This window comes from Dermacentor albipictus, chromosome 3 (assembly GCF_038994185.2).
Source record: "Dermacentor albipictus isolate Rhodes 1998 colony chromosome 3, USDA_Dalb.pri_finalv2, whole genome shotgun sequence".
NCBI lineage: Eukaryota > Metazoa > Arthropoda > Arachnida > Ixodida > Ixodidae > Dermacentor > Dermacentor albipictus.
Window position 1 is genome coordinate 69,084,984 of NC_091823.1, and position 22,499 is coordinate 69,107,482.

General features: G+C 42.9%; 1 protein-coding gene across 2 annotated transcripts in view; it reads left to right on the forward strand.

Annotated features, from left to right (window-relative positions):
* The first annotated feature begins 296 nt into the window (after positions 1 to 296).
* Positions 297 to 22,499, forward strand: part of Cyfip (Cytoplasmic FMR1-interacting protein Sra-1) — a 63,046-nt gene continuing 40,843 nt past the window's right edge. Inside the window, exons 1-10 of one of the 2 annotated variants that reach the window (XM_065452750.1) lie at positions 297 to 402; positions 1,009 to 1,302; positions 6,926 to 7,003; positions 7,096 to 7,197; positions 9,875 to 10,056; positions 12,344 to 12,569; positions 18,110 to 18,214; positions 20,055 to 20,258; positions 20,831 to 21,004; positions 22,296 to 22,391. In XM_065452750.1, coding sequence (XP_065308822.1) covers positions 1,096 to 1,302; positions 6,926 to 7,003; positions 7,096 to 7,197; positions 9,875 to 10,056; positions 12,344 to 12,569; positions 18,110 to 18,214; positions 20,055 to 20,258; positions 20,831 to 21,004; positions 22,296 to 22,391 — 1,374 coding nt within the window. In that variant the 5' untranslated portion in view covers positions 297 to 402; positions 1,009 to 1,095. Of the gene's footprint in view, positions 403 to 866; positions 1,303 to 6,925; positions 7,004 to 7,095; positions 7,198 to 9,874; positions 10,057 to 12,343; positions 12,570 to 18,109; positions 18,215 to 20,054; positions 20,259 to 20,830; positions 21,005 to 22,295; positions 22,392 to 22,499 lie in introns of those variants that run through there. The other variant, XM_065452749.1, reaches the window with a different exon arrangement.

Here is a 22,499-nt window from a genome sequence, read left to right on the forward strand (position 1 = left end):
ATGGGAATCTTCAAAGTCGCGCCATTCCGCTGTCTTTCTTTCAGAGCTTTTCAAGTCCTATTTCTTTTGTCACATCTCTTCGACTTGTGTTCTGAGGAAATAGTTATCGTTGGTATTAAAATATAGCGCTAGCCAGCACGCAGAATGCGGAAGTGGCTCCAGTGGAAGCAAGAATGAACTAGTGTGTGCTGGCTTTCGAGCACCGTGCTTCCGAGATCGGACAACGTAAAGCACGTAAAAGTTCTTGTTTCGTTTTCACATAGTTGCTCGACTTTTTTTACAACGCAGGTGGTGTTTTGAAGTTAGATGGCGCCCCTAGTTAAGCATCAAAATGGCCGTCTTTAAGGCTGTTGGGGAGTGCCGAAAGTTACTAGTTAAAGGCTGAAGTTTTCTCTCGCAGAGGTTTGTAGCTGTTTCTCAATCATATTCGGAGCGAGCTAGCCTCAGTTTCTACACATGTTTTGCTTCCGTGATCTTTCGCTAAGTATTCTTTTAACTAGAAATGACATCGTAGACGCAAAGAGACTCCGGAAACAAATGCTCCCAATGTTTTCTGCAGCATGTGTCGTTGTCGATACGATGTCATTTGTATTGTGTGAGTTAATAAACTGTACTCAAGTGTAATTATGTCTTTTAAGTGCAGTGACGAGCACCGCAAGGCGTACAAACAAACTTTGTGTCCACTCTGCGCCTTGCGTGCGCTTCCCGTACTGCCTCGTCGCGTCTGTACGCGTTCGTCCGTAGCGATCGCGCAGGCGTGATTCGGAAGCTGACTAATATCTTCTTCCGGCTCGTCAGAAAGATGTGAACATAAAAATGATAACGCAAGCCCCGCCCTTCTCAACTGCGATAGCGATGCTATCATAAGCGTCTTTGATGAAACGGAGCACGATGTATGTCCCGCTTCGGCATATTCGACCGTCAAGTGCGACATCTTGAAGTGTTTAGAGGAGTTCGAGAAGTACGTTGAAAGTAGTCGTTTGCTTGCGCTGTGCAATAATGTCGCAGGACGTGGGGCCTCCTAGTATCGGTTGCAGTGAAGAGGCGGCCGAGCAGACGACCGAAACTGCTGGCGCCGACAGAACGGGCAAAACCATGGCAGCGGAGGTGACACTCGCCGATGCCTTGTCCAACGTGGATGTGTTGGACGAGCTGCCGCTGCCGGATCAGCAGCCCTGCATCGAAGCTTTGCCCTGCAGCATAGTGTATCATGCCAACTTCGACACGAATTTCGAAGACCGAAATGCATTTGTGACAGGAGTCGCCAAGTACATTGAAGAAGCCACCGTCCATGCCGAGCTTGTAAGGAAGTCTTTGAATTATTCCGAGTTATTGTTTCTCGTTGTATGACAACTGTTATGCATGTCATGTTCAGGGCTCTGTAGGAAGCAGAAACTGACATCATGCTAAATGAATGTAAGGTTGCTTTGCACAAGGCGTCGTAGTAACTCACTCGTTCATGTGCTGTCTTCTTGTCACTCGGACAAGTGTTGTGCACAGAATGCGTGAACGACGATATCGATCATCAATATTTTTACATTTTCTAGGATGTGAAGCCCTTGGTGTTACCGCATCTCATCTATCTGAATGTTGTTGCTTTGAGAGAAGGATTGCTGCTAATGAAAACATACTTTATGAAACATGCTAAAGGTTACATGGAATTTATAAACGAATATTGGGCTAACATTTGCATGACAGACACAATAGACAGAGACTGTATTCGAGGTAAAACTGCATTAATGGATAATAAACCACAGAACTAAACTGATGAGTGAAGAGATAGAAGAGTTTTTAAAAGTCAGCAAAATCTACACTGCCCGCTATCCACCACTGCCAAGCCATATGATAATGGCCCTTGACCAGTACAAATTCCCTGATAGTTCCTTCTTTTTAAAATCTTCATAAGGAGCAAGCGTAAAAAAAAATTGTGGTTTATTTTACACAAAAAAAAATAGGGCAAAAGGCAACACATCCTAATCCCCAAAAGTACATGCAAACTGCAGCTGAGCACACGACTGTTCCTCCTTTATGGTGATGAGCTGAAATTCTAGCTTTCTGTAAGACCAGTAACAAGCAGACATTAACAACCGACTGATTTCCCTAACTCTCACTTTTGTAAACTACTAGAACATAACCTACAAGCATTTCATGGAGTACCTGTAATCTAACAACATACTTGTAATTGTTAGCATAGTTTTCGCTGTGGTCTGACTACCATAGCATGACTGAATAAATTCTTCAAAATATTGATAAAGCATTAGATACTAGTATTAAGCGTCACGCAATATTCATAGGTTTGTCCAAAGTATTCGAGACTGTGTTTCTCCCTAAGCTGCTGTATTAACTGTGTTATATTAGATAGTCTTAAACTAGTTGACTGGATAGCTAGCTTTCTTTCTGATCACCCCCAATATAGGTACTTTAAGTCTTCTAGCCTATCTATTGCTCATGTCTTGTCTCATGCACTGCAGGGCACGAACAACTTATTCTCTGCATATCGTAATTAACTCGTCACGCTGTATCTGCTTAGATTAATACATAAAACTCTATGAACCTTCATGTAGTTGTAGCTCTCGCAGGCTAAACCTTTTAATATAACAGCTTAGAACTGACATGTATCACCATTGGTTTTTTATTTAATTGAGGAACGTTGGAATGCTCCACCTTGAGGTCTTTGTTCATTTACAGTGACTGATCACGTGATCAGCAGTTAATGTCTGATGTTTTTCTCCACTCCTTCAATAGCCATAGTGGGTTGCAGTATGTATAAACAGGGTCCTTCAATACCTTTCATCTGGTCATGAAACTTCCCTGAAAGTTTCATATAGGGACAGAAGGTGGTATCAGAGGCGCTGGCGTAAGTAGAAGGTGAACAATCTGCCACACCAGATGGCTGGGCTGTGCAATCGTGCAAAATTTTCACAAGGAAAGCTGCCTCTCCCACATTTATTTCAGCATGCTTGTACAGTGAACACAACATGCAAAGGGAACTTTTGGCAAAATAATTTAATGTGCGATGTGATTCTGTTTAAATTATACACAGCACCGTTTTATGATTGATGTCATCCCCCTTCACCCTAGTAGCCTTCCTTACACAAACTGTTTCAGTTGGCTGTCTATTTGCACTTTGTCTCGTTAGTTAGTTGGATAAGTCAGTTATATTTGGTTAGCTAGTTCAGTGTGTTATCAGTTGATTAGTTAGTAAGTTTATTGTATTTGCTTAGTTATTGTAGTTAAATAGGTTATTAGTGAATAATTTTATTGTTTCAGTTAGATAACTTAGTTAATCAGTTGATTAGCTTTGTTAGTTCGATTAGTTCATTAGTTTTTCTAGCTACCTTACTTATTTAGTTTAGCTGGCCTATTACTTAATCATTTTGTAATTTATTGGTTGAGTAGGTTTTGTTATTGTACTTGGTTACGTTACTTATTATTGAGTTTAGATAGTCAATGTAGTTTGATAATCAGATAATAATTGCATATTTGTTTCGTTAGTTCAGTTGGTTAGCCTTGTTAGTTTAGTAATTAGTTTGTAAGTACTTTCGTAATAATTAGTAAGGATTTAGTAATTTGGTAATTTGTTTATTAAGTAGTTTAGTAATCCATTAGCTAGCCTTGCTAGCTTTAAACGCAGGTGTTTTTACATGCAATTACATAAAAGCATGACGTCAACTTGCTCTATAGTCGGTTTCTAACGGTTGAGTAGTCGAAGTGTACAATTTGAATTATGAATTAAGCTGCTGTTACAAACGCAGTTGAACCTGAAAATGAAACAAGGAGTTGGAGTTGTTTCAAAATTGTTTGTGTTTAAGTTTCTGAACACTGTACAGAAACAGGGTGGCTATTTGCATATCGTGTCGACAGTATTCACATGTTGGTACAGGCAGTCGACCCCTGTGACATAGCGAGCGCACACGCAGAACGTCTGTGGCGTCTGTTCGGCATCTGCTCCAGTCCGCCTTCTACTTGTGCCAATACCACGGTGCAACCACTGTAGGCACTTTATGAAGCCCTCCCATAGCATTATGCAGAGGTTTCATGACCAGATGAAAAGTATTGAAGGACTCTGGTATGAATAAAAAAATTTGAAGGTCCAATTCACTTTGTGAAGGTGCATTGCCAGCGAAGCTGTTACCACCCACTTAACTGCACACCTTGAAATCAGATACAGCGCCTCCAGGGAACACACAAGGGAGGACGTCGAGGGCACTGCGTTTCTTTGCGGCATTCTTTACGGTGGACATGCACGACAAGTCGTTGCAGAACCACAGGCAGTCACGCACGGCGCAGGAGAATCCGAATTCTACATCGAGGAACTTGCGCTTTAATTTCAAAGTCGCTCTCTTGAACGTGGCGATCTTGTCGGCGTGATACTTGCGGTGTTTCACTTCGTTCTCCGCTTCTCGTCTCTCCTCGCAGCTCGAGCGAGCACGTCGCTTGCGGTCTGCTTCTCGCCCGATGCTCGGCCTCTTGGTTCGAAGAGTTTTTGCCTACGATGTTGCTTCGAGAGCCTATATTGCTCCTTTCTACGCACATCGTATTCCCGTTGCGCCAACTCATTGTTTGGCGACTCTCGCCGTGATCCATCCCGCATGGTGACACCGCGCCACCCGTGTGCGCTTGCGCTACATGTATTTTTTGTGCTCAATCATCGATTTCTAGAAAGCCGAGTTTTCTGTGGACTGCCATGAAAGAATCGCCGGTTGGTAGAGGTAAACAGCTTCGCTGTATTATAAAGTTAAGGCCTGTGTACTTTCTTCCTTTTTCTCTGGCCATGGCTACAGCAGTTATCCCTTTGATGACTTTAGCAGAAACAGGACGCAAGAAAGGGGTAGACAGCGGCGCTGACTAATGACTAATAGTTTATTCTTTCAAGTAGCATATATAGTTACCACTTTGCAAGGGAGACAGATATGGTGCTTGAAAGAAAAAATTCATCGGCTCTCCCACTCTGTGAAGGATGAGCAGCAAAGCTGTGGCGCGTTTTACCTTTGCACACCAGTGTATATCTAGGTATTATTATTATTATTGTTGTTGTTGTTGTTGTTGTTGTTGTTGAGGGACACGGACAATGAATACATCTTTTGACTGTGGAGTGATTTTTTTCTTAATTTTTTATGAAGTAGTGACATGGGCAAGTACTGCTGCGTGCCAGAAGGGAACTCCACAATATTTACAACTTCACTGTGAACTACGTAATTATGAAAAGTAGATGAAACTCACTGTAATGTTAGTCATCATAGTGGCTAATTGTCAGATAATTTGTTTTGGGATAGATTCAATAAAATGAAAGTTGCAGCTATTTTCTGTAACCATACTCCCTCCGTAGACGGCCATGTACTGAAGGCAGATGGGAATTCTGTAACGTTTACAACTTCACTGTGAACTAATTATTACAAGTAAATGAAACTCGCCGTAATGGTAGTCGTCTCCGCGACTAATTTCAGTATGATTTTTTCCAAATTCCTACATTAGATTAAGAGCTACAGAGCATTCGCTAGAAACTGGAGACGAAAATGTTTTCGTGTCGACATGACATGTTGACAGACGGACATCAACCACAACCGGAGAGTAACTTATACAGCTTCACTGTAATAAACATTAGGTTGTTAGTCAGCACTGTTGTCTGTCCCATTCTTAGGTCCTGCTATTTTGCACTGTTTCTGCTCAAGTCATGAACCAACCAGCCCAAATGCGTACGCTTCTGTAGTTACCATGTTTAACGCCCCCTTCAGGCGCCAATTATTACAATTATTAGCCAATTATTACAATTATTATTGAAAATTTTGTTTCACCATATTTCTTGCATCTTCAGAATCATGAAACACATACAGGTGTATAATGAATTAAATATTTTTTATTCCTCTGTTAGTTCTATCTGACTTCCAGAATGTTGTCTAAATGTGAGAGCTCTCCACAGGAATGTCAGATATGAGAACATTAATAGTTTTATGCCTAGCATAATTGGAAAGCACCCGTCCAGCCTCTTGAAAAAAAAAAAAAGAAGAAAGCCTGATGTAAAATACTGAAAAACTAGGAAAAAAGTGTACGCACTACTCAACAACATAGTCACACTGATAGCTAACTGCCAGCCATCTACCCATATTGTTTTACTAACGAACATAGTGCAAATGATTAAAAATTAACGCACAAATCAAATCGGAAGTGCGTACCTATCAACTTTTACGATATTTATAGCTTGTTTACGATTGTTGTATCGAAACCAATAATTTTACGGTTTTTCATTTGTGGCCAGTTCAGATCAAAACTCATTTTAATTGAATATGAATACAGTCCCCCATCGATATTTCAGAGGCTAAGTTTTGGGTGCCCTCTTTTATTCTGACCTACCAGCAGCAGTGCCATTCTTTCATAGAACCAATTCATAATGGCAACTGAAATTTAAGTTTGCATTCTGTAAATATTTCATGGAAAATTTCAGGGACATTTCCGTTTGAGGTGCAGATCATTTTTCCATATACCAGACAGCATTTTCATATAGCTCAGAGAGCGTCTCCTCAGAGGGGAATGTGTGTGATGTTTTTTTCTTTTTGAATACAAATAGATAACATCTTGACCATTAAAAGAATTTAATATATTTTACGAATACTTAGTATTTTTTGTCTTCAACAGCAGCTTTCCTGAACTGTTAAAGTTGGTAGATCTGGAAGTGTTTCAAGATGTGTACGAAAGGTTTACATGGTCTTTAATGCATAATTTTCATCAGTGCTTTTACTTTTGATGCAATCTCTTAGTATGCACAATTATGCACACAGTACCTCAAGGTGATCTGTCTAGCTATCATCTTTGGTATGAGTTTGTTATTGTGTGGGCAACATTCACATTTAAGGAGCCTAGAAGTGTCTCGATTGCCACAGTTCTCGACATTAGCGTGATTTAACTAGTTCCTCTTAACTTGTTGCAGAATGAAATGCTTGAGCAAGGACAGGAGCATGCAGTCATGCTTTATACATGGAGGTGTTGCTCACGTGCCATTCCACAGGTACAGCCTTTCTTTTATTATATTTTCAGTACTTTATAATTTGTGTGACTACGATTTTGCAATTATATTATGCCTGTCTATGTTCTTTCCAGCCCAAGTCAAATGAGCAACCGAATAGGGTAGAGATTTACGAAAAGACAGTTGAAGTACTTGCACCTGAGGTGAACAAGCTGCTCAACTTCATGTACTTTCAGGTAAGATTTCATGTACTTTCAGTTTGCAAGCTGTTCATCTATATTGCAAACATTGCTGGTCGCCTTTTTTTATTCCCACTGAGTTAGATCAGCTTACATTTCTGTAAACTTGTTGACTCAAGGAAGTGCATGTTTATGAAGCATAGAAACATTTGAGAACCACTTTTTGTCTCTCAGTGTTCTATACTACAAGCCCTTGAGTGTCTTTATGGTCAAGCTGTGTGTTAGTAAAGCAAGGGTGATGCAGGGTGGGGGACATTGGGGGAAATGGCAGAAAGAGCAACTCTTGGTTCTGTTTCAGTGTAGGCTACTTTCTGTGGGATTCATTGGCAGAAATATTTCTGAAACTTGTGCATAACACTCCAATATCTAGGTTACAAGATCTTTATCTTCTTGCTATAGTTCTAACATTTTCACTGTCACTGAATGCACCAGTCAACATGCATATCTTTGACAAGCTAAGCTGTAGTAGTAGAGCTTGATGGAAGATGCTTGCCTTTTCACATTCTTTAAGTTTTGCACAAAATAGTACTCGAGGCGCACATTCTCATTGTGACTACCTTTTAATTTAACCCTACGAAGTCGAACATATCATATTTGGTATGTCAAATTTGATGCCTCGAAAAAAAAAACACACACAAAAACTATAGTTGCATTTTTGGCACTCTGGAGTGACGTTTCAGTTGGATAGCTGAGCAATGCAATAATTTATTTATTACTATAAAATTAATTTAACTCAATTACCATTTCATAATTTGTTTGGTATGAATGTACTCTCAGAAGCCAGAAAATGTGATCAAGTTGTTATACCTTTCCTTTAGATGGAATGGTGTTTGTGCTTTCTGGAGTTATATATATATATGTATATATATATATATATATATATATATATATATATATATATATATATGTGCGTGTGTGTGTGTATATATATATATATATATATATATATATATATATATGTATATACAGTAAAAGCTCGTTAATTCGAACCGCAAGGGGAAGCCGCTTCAGTTCGAATTAACGAAAGTTCGAACTTATGAAAGTGAAGGAGAGCAACAGTACACTGCGATTTGGAAGCAGTAGGGAATGTCAGAAATTTGGCGTGTCAGAAAGTGATGGCGTGTGCTGCGGGCACACGCCATCTTCAAGTCGAAGCTCTGGGTCCGACTTTGCCACACCACCGATGTCCACAGAAACGAACGTTAGCCGAGGCTTAACACCATCACAATGAATCGCGATGGCCGATACCTCCTAAGCTGAAAACAGAGGTACACAACCGATGAAGACTGCCGAGACAAAGACGGCGAACATGTGAAGGTGGCGAAGGCCCTGATTCGTTGGTTCTTGATTGCAAGCGCAGCTGCAACGTACTTGATTCGCTGTGTTTTGGCGTTTGCCGTGCCATCTCCGCACAACATTAGCAGCTGTACAAGATTTGCAAAGCCTCCGAGATTCGCAACGGGCAAGAAGTCTCGGAGGTTACGTAGAATGGAGAGGCGGCAGCCGCCGCTGCCTTCTGGCTGACCCCGCGTCGGTTAGATTTTTTTTCCGATTTTGCCTTCTCTCGCCCTTCTCTCCGTTTAGGAGGCAATACAGCCTTGTGTGTAGGCAGTAGGCGCGTTTCTCTGGCCGTGTGCCAGGCGAGCGTAGTTCGAATTATACGTGAGGGAACCTTCTCGCGTTCGAATTAACGGACTTTTTTATACATAGACTTCCGTGGAGCTTGGCCGGACCAAATCGTACAGTTCGAATTATCCATAAATTCGAATTATTGAAGTTCGAATTAACTAGCTTTCACTGTATATACATTGAAGGCCCCTCAGCCTTCGCTCAGGGGGTCCGCGAGCCGCGACCAGCACGACAAAGGACCAAAGGCGCAAGGAACAAAAACCGCTTTAATTTACGATAGAATGTAACACTCAAAATTACCGCAGCCTCGCGGCCAATAGCAGAAAACAACAAGGCAAGGAAGCAGGCAGCAAAGAAGCAAAGCAGCAAAAAGCAGCAAAAGCAAAGAGGCAAGCAGCAAAACAGCGAGGCAACAAAATATACAAGCGAAAGGGAGCGACGAAAGAACGGCCGCTACCAACCATCAGCCAACACAATCTTTCGGGCGATAACCGAATGCATAAAGCGCAGAAAGCAAGCAAGCACCGAACCAGGCGCGCAGACAGTCCCAAAAGCGAACAACAAGAACAACAACACTCTTTCATGCAGACACAATGCAAAGACGCTTTTCCCCCTGCTCTGCAGCACGCTCGGTAAAAGAAACCTAGACGGGCCACGCCCCACCAGCGCCTCCCCAAGCCCACGCCCCGCAAAAAGCCACGAGTGCCGTCTCCGCTGCCTTCTTATCGGGCAGCCGCCTTCCCGGCAGTCCCCGCGCGAGTTCTCACGCTACCGCGATCGATGCGCATGCTCCATGCGACGAGTGCCGTTGTGGCGCGCGATTCAAAGGCTTCCCCCGTGCGCGCTGCAGAGAGGGCCAAGGGCCCGACAACATATATTTTTTTTTCTTTTTTTAAACTCTTGACAGGTGCTTTTCATGTACCCTTTGGATTTTTAATCCACTTCCTCACATTTGTTAACTTTTTATCCATGCTTCTTTAGAGGCCACTTTGCACTGCTTTAGCTAATGTTTAGCAGGAAATAAAGCATCCTTCTGCACTTTCAGAGAAGGGCCATTGACCGGTTCACAGCTGAGGTTAGGAGGTTGTGCCATGCTGAAAAACGGAAAGACTTCGTGTCAGAAGCCTACCTCTTAACCCTTGGCAAGTTCATCAATATGTTCGCTGTGCTGGATGAGCTGAAGAACATGAAGTCCAGTGTGAAAAATGACTATGCGACTTACAGGAGGTATGTTCATCCTTAGTTGCTTTAGATGTGCATGCGGTACGACAATGCATCTCTAATTTGTATATACAATTCAAAACACCTATAATCTGTGAAATGGTGCCTTGGGCTGATCCAAATGGATGTAGGTATATACGTAATTGCCAGTGTCTCGCTCTCCAGGGTGTCTACCAACCGGGAAAACCGGGAATCATCAGGGATTTTGAATAGTCTAGAAATACTCAGGGAAAACTCAGGGAATTCGTGCTTCAATCAGAGGAAAGTAGCTGTCCATTTATTGAAAGGGAACGAAAATCGCCCTACTGCTGGTTCGAGTAAAAGAGACGAATTGTAACAGATTGCTCTTGACGCCGTGTCGTCGGCTGGAGGAGTTGCCAGTGTGAAGTCAACGATCGATTTTCCGGACACCCTATTTATGGGAAATGCCTGATAATGTAGACGTCTTCACAACACACCACATGCCCCATAGAGTCAATGTCAAAATAGTGTCGGACACAAGAACCCATCGCTGTCCGATTTTAAGGACTTTTTGCCGCGACCGCAAGTCCGAAATGCCATTAATCAAACCCAACACCACCGTTTGATTATCTCGCCGCGTCAAACCAGCGCTCTCGCACATAGATCCGCTGGCAGCCGTAGCCACCACCTCGGCAACGCGAGGCTTAGTTGGTTCGATGTTCGCTCTTGAGGTTCTTGCCATTAGGTGCCATATCTTTCATTCAAAGAATTCGCCACTGTCAGCAGTGGCACCGACTCCGCCTCTGTAATCCTCGCGATTTGCTTCGAAGCTTAGAAAGCGTGGTGCGTTGTATAATGCTGGTTCCTGAAATGCAGCTTCGCCTCAGCACAGCGATGTTACGCGGTGAAGCGTACGTGAAGTAGTGCGGTGAAGCTTAACAAGCGTGGGGAAGGGCAATTGTCACTGGACGCAGTGCGTACTCCATAATTACACACGCGTGCACCCGCCTTCTTCTGTCAAAGTAAGGGGACCGATATGCCTAATACGTGTACTGGCCGGCCTTCAGAGCTTTTTCAGGGGTGCTTGTGAGGATTTGAGCCCTTAAGGCCAGTAAAAGACATGAATTCATTTTTTCGGACTGCGCGATCTGATTTTTTGGACGTTTTCGTGGCCCCTAGGGAGTCCGAAAAATCAAATGTTGGCAATACAACTGACCAAGAGGATGCTTCAAATGGTCCTTGGGGCGAACACGCAGTGGAACAAGGGCAAAAAAAGAAATGACCGTCGCCTTGAGGAATGATCGAGAAAGGAACTCTGCTGCCTTTTCTTTGAAGGAGCTTGAGCCCAAAAAGCAAAGTGTTGGCTGACGTCGTGATGCAGCCGACCCTCATCCAAACCAAAATAAACTCTTGAAAGCAGTGAAATGCAAAATGGCGGCATTGTGTGCGGGCTTAGAGTATGTGAGGGCAGTTGAGGTTGACTTTCCAGCTGCTGAGAAAATCTCACTTGTGACAAAGTCCGGGCCCAATACCAATGATCTTGCTTTCACTTCATAGAAATAACTCATATTTGAAAATATTAGGTTCCGTGTGCATCTTTTTTTATTCATATTTAAAAATGTTCGACTCGATTTGCAGTGGGTTTTATCATTTTTTTTCTTTTTTGAATATATTTTATTTGCTGTGCATTTTACTATTCCCTGCATTCAGTTTTCTATTTTGAATAAGATAAACACTACTCCTTACTATTCAAACTGGATTAAGTTGTTTTTTATTTTTTAAAACACTTGCTTAAGAGTGACAGCATCGAGCGACGGGGTGTCCAGCCTGTCTTGACATAAAATAAAGTTCTGCATCACTCAGGGAAAACCTGAAAAACTCAGGGAACTTGAAAATGTCAACTTGGTAGACACCATGCTCTCTTTTTGAGGTAGTAAACGGTAATAGAATCCCTCTCCCCACATTGAAAACAGTTTATCTTTGAAATTCTTTCTCACCAAAAGATTTAAAATAGATGTGGCACTGCGTCTTTTATCTTTGCCAGCAAAACACATCACATAATTCTGCGCACCTTACTCTCAAACCACTGATATAGATTAAACTTATCTTTCAGTGTTTTATTTTTATTTTATTTTTCTTATGCGTTTATACCTATTTGCTATTGCATGAACATCTTGCAGGGTCATTAATACTTTGGAAGTTGTTTACTATGTTCCTTTCGTATCAGTCTTTTTTATTTATTTTTGTCTTGTTCTCGGTCCTTTTCGAATTTTGTCTTGATTGTTCAAGTGCACAAATTGTGTCTCGATTAGATCCAAAATTTGTCTTCCAGGGCAGCCCAGTTCCTCAAGGTAATGGCTGACTCTCAAGCACTTCAGGAGTCACAGAACCTGTCCATGTTCCTGGCAACGCAAAACAAAATACGTGACACACTCAAGGAGACCCTGGAAAAGATTGTTGGCTATGATGACCTCTTAGCAGACATTGTCAACATCTGTGTCCAGATGTACGAGACCAAAATGTACATGCTGCCTGCAGAGAAGCACATGCTGGTTAAGGTGAGTGCATCACATGAGGGTTGTTTGATAAAGACTGGGACTGTAGCTCTGAAGCTTTTATTTCTGAAAAATAATTATCGACACTTTTATTTCCTCCTATGCACTTTGTATTAAGCAAAATGCATCTGTCCTATTATGCTTACCAAGCCTGGAAAACATGGCTGAAGCCATCTTTTGCCATTATTCTGGAAAATTGCCTTCAGTGCCTTGACTGCATCTTGTTCCTCATCAAAGCATAGTCCCTTCAGGTTTATTTTTGTCATGGGGTGCCAGAAGTAACATGGTGCCAAGTCTGAATTGTGTGGAAGGTGGAAAATCACTTCGATGTTTCGACAATCCAGAAATTGAGTCGCTGTGTTCGCAACGTGAACCCTTGCATTGTCATTCTTGCAGCCAATCTTTGCATCCTAGCCTTTTTGGTGGGGCTGTCCCTTTTCTACTCAATGAGTGCTTTGGAATTTTGCCGCTACAGTCGAACCCGACTATATCGAACCCGTTTACATCGAATTATTCCATATATCGAACAATTTCTGGACACGGTATAGTTACAATGAGTATATATAGCAAAAATTACGCATACATCGAACAAAACTAGTAGCGACTCCCTATATATCGAACGTCAAGCGGCGAAAAGTGCCCCCGGAAGTTGGCTTTCCCTCGCGGTGAAGGGAAAACCCGGCGGCGCGGCTCCATCCAACCACTCTCCCTACGTGACTGCGCTACCTCGGAGCCGCCGACACCACCCTACAAAAAAATGATCCTGGCCCGCCCGCCCGCAGCGCTTGCTCCGACAGCCAATCAGAGGCTCTTGTGCCCTCGTCGTGCAAGGTGGCGAAAGTGCTAGTTGTCTCGCTGCTTATCTGATTCATTGTGTGCGCGTTCTCCCGCAGTGTTGGCGTGATGAGGCGGCAGAATTCGCCTTTCATCGTGAAGCTCGAAATCATAAACCGGGTCGAACGCGGTGACAAGTCGGATGTCCCCGCAGCGTGCAAGATTTCGAGGAGCACTCTCAGCACGATCTTGAAGAATAAGGGGGAGATTAGGGCTAAAGCGGCTGAACTCACGACCCGGTGCCTGTGGCGCCCAACGTGTACGCGCGGCCGTGTACGAGTGGTTCATCCGAAATTGCTTAAGCCGTACCGACTTCCGCGTGCTCAGTGATGACTGTAAATTCTGATTAATGCGATGAAGCCGTTGTCGTTGTTGCCGAAGTTTGGAGCGAGGTGTCAGAATTTCCGGTAGCTGTTGACAAATCAACGGTGGACGAGTTTGTGAGCGCAAATGATGGTGTTGCGACCACAGTAGAGCCCGGAAACAAAGACTACATTGCCGGCATCGTGCCGAGCACAAGTGAAAATAAGCACAACGAGGAAAGCAACGACCGTCTTTGGCCCACATCCTCCGAAGCGATTGGTGCGCTCGCACTAGTCCGGTGCTTCTGCGCGAAGGCGGAATGTTGCGGCCTCAGCTGCTCCGACTCCTTAGACAACGTGGGGAAGTGCTTGCCTCGCACGCAGCGAAATTGCCCAAGCAGAAGAAAATGCAGGTCTATTTCGTGCGAAACGAAGCTAGTTTCATCAATAAAGTGATTTCATAAATGGTATGTGCTTTTATGGCATCCAATTATTTAGCAGGCTTATATCGAATTATGCTCTATATCGAACTGATAGGCGTTTTTTTGCGAGTTCGATATAGCCGGGTTCAACTGTATTTCACAGCAGTATACCCAGTTCTTGTCAGCACTAGTAATGGTCTTCCTCCAATTTTCACCTACTTCAACACACTGTTCCCACTCCAGGCAAAAGGCAAATGTCCACAAGGTTTTGTTTTTGGATTGAAATAAGCAGTCAAAAGGTCCGTCATGCACAAACTGTAGATATGTGAAGATGTTCCTTCAAGATTTTATATGTGCTTTCTACTGAAATGTGCAGGTAGTGGATGAGTTGTTGGATAGTAAGGCATCCATTGGTCTCAGTTATGACCATTGCTATGTTGATGGTTTCCTCTGAAAGGACTGAAAAAGGTGTAGCATCCCTCCCTGCAAATCGGGGTCATCCCTGCCTTCTTTGAAATCTTAAACCATTGAAAACAGCTTACACAATACAATGTTTTTGCCCAATGCACAAGTCAAATCAGCATGAGTTTCAGTGGCTGTGTTGTTAACCCTGACCATGCATGTAGGAGCCCAACCAATTCTAATCCCCTTATCCATTAAGAGGCACACAAAACTTAATTATGTACATTGCTCTCATGTGGTCACTGTGGCTCACAATCAGCACAACTGGATGCAACGAAATACTTGTGTTCAAATATAGTAAAACCTCATTCATACGTTTAAAAAAGGAACACGAGAATAAATGTACTATGTCTCTGTCATGTCCCTGTCTTTTTTAATTGCGCTAACGGCCTTGCCATTATGAGTAATTAAAAAGGAATTAAATGTAATTTAAAAAATTGACAGAATCGGCTACTGTTGACACCTACGTAATGCGAAGCATCGCATGGATCGTTGTGGCACGAGACGCCAGCGCGTGTCGAGCTGGTTGCGCTCCGGCTGCCCGAGACGCATTTTAAGACGGCGACAGGAAACCGAATTGAAATCGAGCTGGTGGGTGACACCAGATGCCACCGAAATGAAACCTGGGGTGCGATCTTGTACGCGTTCCAAACTCGAATGGAGGCGGTCCGTTCTTTCCGTCGCGAAATGGGCGGTCCGTTCCGTTGCGTTCGTCCGATAGCAGACAACACGGAATGATTGGCAGCAGATATCACTTCACAATTCACGTCATGGCGTTCTTCACCGTTCAAACTGACCAACCGTGTGCGGCTCGTTGGAACGGACCGCCTCCGTTCTATTTTGGAACGCGTACAAGATCGCACCCCTGATGCCCACATCGTGCCTCCTGCAGCAGGGAACGGCGGCGCTTTGGATTATCGCCTACCCAAAGCGTGCAGTACGCTACCAATAGCAGTATGCACCACGTGCTGTAAAACAGATAAGTGAAGACGCTTGTCGCAGTAGGTTTGGCGGTGATAGCTGTTAATGCGGCGTGCGACGACCCAGGCGGAAATTTGCTGGTACTGGAATAAGTAACTGCGGGCCGTTGTTTCCACATGAGACGGGTAAACATATACTGTTTTTGATCGCACCCACCGAGCACGTTTTCTTTCCTATTCACATGGGATATAGCGGCCGGAAAACATATACGATCGCACTCTGCTGCAGGAAACGGTGGCGCGCTTCGGTTATTGCTAATTAAAAGCGTGCGCTACGCTTCTGACGTCACCACGCACTGTATAACAGGTAGGCAAAAATGCTTATCGCAATATGATTGGTGGTGATAGCTGTGAATGCCGTGTGCGACGACCCTGGAGAAGATTTGCTGGTATCGAAATGAGGAACTGAGCCAGCATTTTCACACGAGACGGGCAGGCGAGTATCGCAGTGAAACTGCCACAGCGGGCAGCTATATACTGTACCCGATCATGCGCGCCTCGCGTATTTTCTTGTTTACACAGAATCTAGCGGCGGGAAAATGTATCATACGATCGGAGTTTGGTGACATACTGAACCTTGGTGCTGAAAATTGTTTTCTGGGAACGTATCAACCGGTGAAAAATGAGCGTAACTCTCTTGTGTCATTTTTTGTATTCTCGATCGCGAGTGTTGGCGCCAGGAAAACGTTCGTAACGGGAACATATCACCGAGGTTATACTGTAAATACTGTTACTGCCACATTTAAAATAAAGCGATGCACCCACTGGTGAAAAACAATGAGGTTGCAATGTTACCAGAAAACACTGGGAGATGGCACAGGAAGGGCCTAGACAGTCTTTATTGAGCAACTCTTGCATTTGCTCTTCCTTCTGAACTTGTGTTTGTTGTAGTGACTCCTTTCCTGTTTGAGTAAGAAACGTAAGGGGAACCAGTGTAGAGCCTTAGTGGCTATGCCGTTTCGCTGCTGAGCTCAAGATTGCAAGTTCAATCTCATCCATGGTGACCGCATTTCAATTGGGGTAAAATGCAAAAACGCTTGTTTACTTAGATTTAGGCGCATGATAAAAAAAGCTCTAGGTGGTCGAAATTAGTCAAGAGTCCCCCTCTACAGCGTGCCTCATTATCCAGTCATGGTTATGGCACATAAAACCCCGGAATTGAATTATTTTTCAAGAAAAAGGGGTTCTGAAGGGCTCAATCTTTATTGCAGTAGCAACTCTAGTAGCATTCCTGCTGTTCGCATCGCTGTGAGGTTCCATACAAAGTCCAAGGGCAATAAAGTTGTCGCTGCACACTGTATGCTGTGAGTGAAGGCCTGCGAGGGTGAGCCGGTGGTTGCGGCTCAATCTCTTGCACGCAAGGGAGGAAAGCAGGGAGGAAACGTTCCGGAGAGAGAGGAGGGCGCATTCTTCAAGGCGGCCTGGGTGGGCGTGCTCAAACACCGAGGCCACTGTGTCTTGAAATCCATCTGTTATGGGGACAGAATCTGCCATGCGCTGTGTTTTTGCAGCGTAGTTCACGTTGATGCGAGAGCCATCGCAAAGATCAATTCGCTCATTGCTGCTGCCGCACTTCCTCACTCCATCATTTTGACAGCGACTTTCCGCAGTCACCGAGTGAAATGTGTTCATGTTTGCTTGTGCGCGCATGACACCATGCTTGTTAAATTAGTTAGTATACCTATGTTTACAAGTTTATACGGCCGATAAAACTACCATCCTTACTTTGTATAGCTGTCCACTAATTTGCTATTGCAATCGATGCTTCGCTTTTCGAACTTCTTTTGTTAGTCACAGCCATACTAAGCAATAGGCAAAGAAGCCATACAAAGCGTAGGAAGTTGTTTAATATAAATGTAGAAATGATCAGGTAAAGAGAAATAAAACTGATCGAAAAGATAACTTGCTGCAGATGGGGACCAAACTCACATCTTTTGCATTACGTGTGTGGTGCTTTACCAATTAAGCTACCACAGTGGCCATCCTTTCACTCACTTCCTTGGGTGTGTGCGTATTAAGATTAGCCCTGGGAGTCATAGCCAGCACTACTCATAGCCAAGGCAGTGGATATAGAATTCTCTTTAATCGTAGGCGTCACATACTATGTGAGCGTAGGAGCAGGCAACTGGCCAATAAACCCTTGTATGCTACCTTATGGTATCAAGACTGCCAACTTCAAGGCCCCTGCTGTGCAATGAGCAAGAAGGATGAGGGGTTCAGAGGGGCTGGATTTTTTGTTAGTCACAACCGTATTAAGCAAAAGACTGTTAACTCCTTTCTTTTTTTAACGCATTTGCTGCTGCTTTGTTCTTTTTATGCTATTTGTTGCTGTTCAGAGGAACATTAGGGCTTGTTCAGATATCTTATTAATTTATTTTTTCTCTATCTCTTGCTTGCTTTCTGTTCATGTGATCTGAATAAAGGAAATATTTCTTGTTGCAAAATAACATGTAAAATTTTATTCCTGACATTTTGTTGTCACTATCTGTCTCGAGAAAGATGCTTGCAGACTGTTGATGGCTTTCTATCTTTCCTGTGGTTAGGTGATGGGATTTGGTCTTTTTCTAATGGACGGAGAGGTGTGCAACATCAACAAACAAGACCAGAAGAAACGGATAAACATCAGCAAGATCGACAAGATATTCAAGGTTCGATTGTCATTTGTTGCCTGCACACATTTCATTGGGCTTGTCGAAATTGTGCCACCCATTGTTATTGCACACGAGATCCCGTAACTGTATTCTGTAGGAAATGCTGGAAAAATCGGCCTTACTATAATTACTGTCTTCATTATTTATAGTAGTTCTGGTTGACCTGGTGGATCATCTTTAGAAACACTGCTGCACTAACAGTATTCAGTGGTGCTGGGAAAAGTCATGTCAGAGCAATGACACTTTTGTTTGGCTTGCCTAGGGCTTGCATTATGTTCTTTGCTGTTGTCATTGCACATTATAATTGTGATACGTCTGCCAGTGTAAATTCGTAGCTTTGCTAGCAGAAGTGGCCTCCACTTGGATGAAATGAAAATTGTGGCTACAAATTTGTTGTGACAATCACTCGTGTTCCTTACAGGGATAATAAAGAGGAAAATGATTTCTTCTGTATTAGTAAATCAGCCTTCCACAATGCCAAAACACCACTCTTACTGCAAGAAAGCACTTGATAGATGAGAAAAAAGGCACAAAAACAAAAGTCGGGTGGTGACGCCACATTGGAAGTTCCTGCACTAGCCCTCCGTGACGTCATGAATTTTGTAGGCGTCTGCTAGGACATAGGTAATTATTTAGAGGTAAAGATTGACTACCTTGTGTTCTAAAGGAGCCAATGGCTGAATATGGCAAGTTTCTGGAATTTTGACTCGACCAATGCCGCCAAAATGCGAAAAGTTACATTGAAATCTGTGACGTCACACTGACGTACTGGCATTCAGGTTTTGGCCTGAAATTTAAGAAAAAATTATACTTGGATTTTTATTTTCTCTTCTGATAATCAACCTATCATTACAAAATTAATGAAAACGGAGTTTTCAAGTACTACGTGATCAGTCCAACTGATTTGTTTTGCTTTAGTGTCTCTTTAAAGTACTAGCTTTTAAAAAAAATATTTCGATCATTTCTAGCTGTTTATCATTAGAAAATTAAATGTGGAATCTAGCGGCTGTTCCATTGATAGCTTTCTTCTTCTTCTTCTTCTTCTTCTTCTTCTTGATTACCTATTTATGCAGCCAGCACAAATTCTGTCTGTTGTGGGACAGTGGCCATTGTTTCCATTTGCGAGAAAGCTCTTTCTTCTCTCTCTGATTGTTTTTGTGTTTGCAAACATACTGATAACAGATATATTGCACGAGTGAAGTTGTCTGCATGCAAGCTAATGTTGTGATGCAAGATGAGATCAAGCGGTTGTGTGAAATACTGGTTGTGTTTGCTGTGCCTCACTTCTACATTTAAGGCCTGTTTTGACAACAGGGGTATTTGTGCCTTTGGTGACGGTGTTACAGATCACACATTCAGAGTGTGGAAGGAGCAAGGACATTTACATAGAAACAAACATAGCAATATTATGCATTCTATTTGCACTCTAAGAAAACTGCAGTTCTTACCAGATGATGACGTTGAAGGCCTTTTCTTAGTCTAAAAAAAAAAAAACAATGCATTGCAGTTTTTCTTCTCTGCGGTTTGAAATATTAATGCGTTATGTTCCTGTATTTTTTTTTTTCCCCTGCTTGTCACAATCTCGTGCAAGGTTTCAGGGCCTAATATGCATCCTGCCATCTCTATAGGTTAAGCATACATTAGAAAGTTAGCACTCTGTTCCACGCTGTAAGCCAATAAGGCTTAATATGAGGCTTGCGTAAGTGGGCGTGAGAGGCACGTTGAGAGAACATAGCTGATTGAAAAATTCTAAGCCTTTATGTTTCCATTGTGTTGCACAGAGCCCTTCATGAACACTACTTCATTCATGACTGTGCCCTTTCATGGCTCCCTGTAGGCTCTGGAAATGGTGCCACTGTTTGGAGACATGCAGATAGCACCATTCCACTATATCAAGTGCAGCCCACACTATGAGGCATCCCGGTGGCCATTGGCAAGTGCGAGCAGCCCAAGCCCTCAATCTGACCTCTTGCAACATCTGCCAGCCATTCGAGATGACTACGAACGCTACATCAGCGAACTCGCACGTCACAGTAATGAGGTTGGCATCTTTTTTGCTGACTCTCTTCTGGTTTACATCGCTGCCTTTCCTGTCCTTGTTTTCTCTTCTCTCTGTACAACTTCCTCTCCTGTACCACCATTTTTAGTTATTTGTTTGGTCATTTATTTGTTTCCTCTGAATTGGAGGCAGGTGATGTGTCTGAAATCCGATAGCTGGGAGGACTTGCATATTAGTGCCTAGCACTGACCACATTTAAAGGAGGGCGCCCCTAATTACTCCACAGCCATCTCCTGTAACACACGCTGTGTCTTTGGGCCGATGTTAATCGTTGGAATGATGTTAATTGTTGGGACGATGTTAATGGATAAATCTGGGAGTTTGCAGTGGAGTAGCATTGGGATGCATTAGTGCTGCCTCCCTGTTGAGTATTTTTTGTCTGAAGAGAGCTGTAAATGTACCGTAAGAAAAGGTCTTGATGTGTACAGAAATGCCACTGAGATACTATAATGTTCTTGTGATCATATTTTTTTACATTTTTTATGATGAATCATATTCTATGAAAGAGCAAAGTTTGTTTTGAAGCTCTTAAATTAATCTAGATATCATTGCAGGTCACAACAACCGTAAAAGAAACACCACGAACAGATGCAGAAAACAAGGAGTTGAATGACTTGGCTCTTAGGGGACTCCAACTCCTGTCTGACTGGACAACTCACGTCACAGAGCTTTACTCATGGAAGTTGATGCACCCTACTGACCCACACCAGAACAAGGACTGTCCACAGGTTAGTGTTTTTCCTACTGCATACGGCAAGACAGCTAACATGCACTGCTGTGAAGCTTGAGGTCTGGAGTTTTGCTACAGCATCTGCCATAATGCTCATACTATGTTATGAGTATAAAAGCTAAAATTCATTGAAACTTGTGACTGTGAAACATCAAGCAGCTCTAAATGCAACAGGCTCTCAAGATACGTGCTTTGCAATTGTCATTTATATTTTCTTTTGTTTGTAGGAGGGACACATGTCATGGGCTTTACATTACCGTATTTGCTTGAATCTAGGCCGACCTCAATTCTAAGCCGACCCCCTAAACTCTGAAGCCAACAAAAAATATATATATATATTACCTCGAATGTAGGCCGAACAAAAAAAGTGAGGACAGCGTGCACAAAATGCAAACAGCATTTATTGACTCTGAACGTGCAGAGCTCATTCAACATTGTCGTCACTGCTAGACTTGTCGCAGTGTTCCTTGTCACTGTCACCTTCAATCAGTGCACTATCTTCGGTACCGTCAAGCGCATTAGATATGCTGCACTTTTTAAAGGCGCGCACAATCAAAGTACCTGGCACTGAAGTGGCATCTCCTGCTTGGTGCCATCGCGATAACACCATGCCGCACACTGATACGGCTGGCACGACACAGGTCAAAATGGCGACCTCACTTGTGTACGGTTGGCTACTGCATGGCTAGTAGTGGCTGTGATACTGACTTTTCTAGATGGCGCTAGCTATGCACCATATTTAGCAGTCTTAATGAAAAACGGGCACCTTTTTTAAAATCCTCGAATCTAAGCCAACCCTAGAGTTTGGAATATAATTATTTGAAAAAGACTATCGGCCTAGATTCGAATAAATACAGTATATGCCAAGATATCAGGATTCATATTACCATTTTGTTTGATCTGTGTTTAAGACAATAAACATTCATGGCAACAATTGTCTTTAATGGTATGTGTTTCTCAAATGCAGAAAGAATGTTGGAATTGGGCGTAAAAGTGCAATTGAAATAAGTGTTTCTATCCATTGCAGTAAAGTCTCGCAGCTATGGCTGACTTATAGGTTACCTAAAATTTCGTCATCGTTTCACCACATGCTTCATTTAAATGCTTTGGTGTTCGGTCTTGCGTCATCAGTGTTGTGTATCTTATAGCTTGCAAACCTGTAGCCCTTTCTTTGCAAATGTAGATCAACTTGCATCTAGCACTTCACCAGCCCTCACCCTTTTAGATAAATGTACTTGTGTGATATTAAGCATCCTATTCGCCCCCCCTTCCTTCCTCCTTTCTCACAGGAGGCTGAGGAGTATGAGCGAGCCACTCGTTATAACTATACTGATGAAGAAAAGTTTGGCTTGATTGAAGTGATAGCCATGGTAAAAGGCCTACAGGTGAGTGTATACTTCGAGCCATCTATGTCTTTCTTTTCTTCTTCATTAAAAAAAAAGATGTTCATATCTTGACATTTTTCTGGGAAACTTGCTGAGCATGTAAAACCA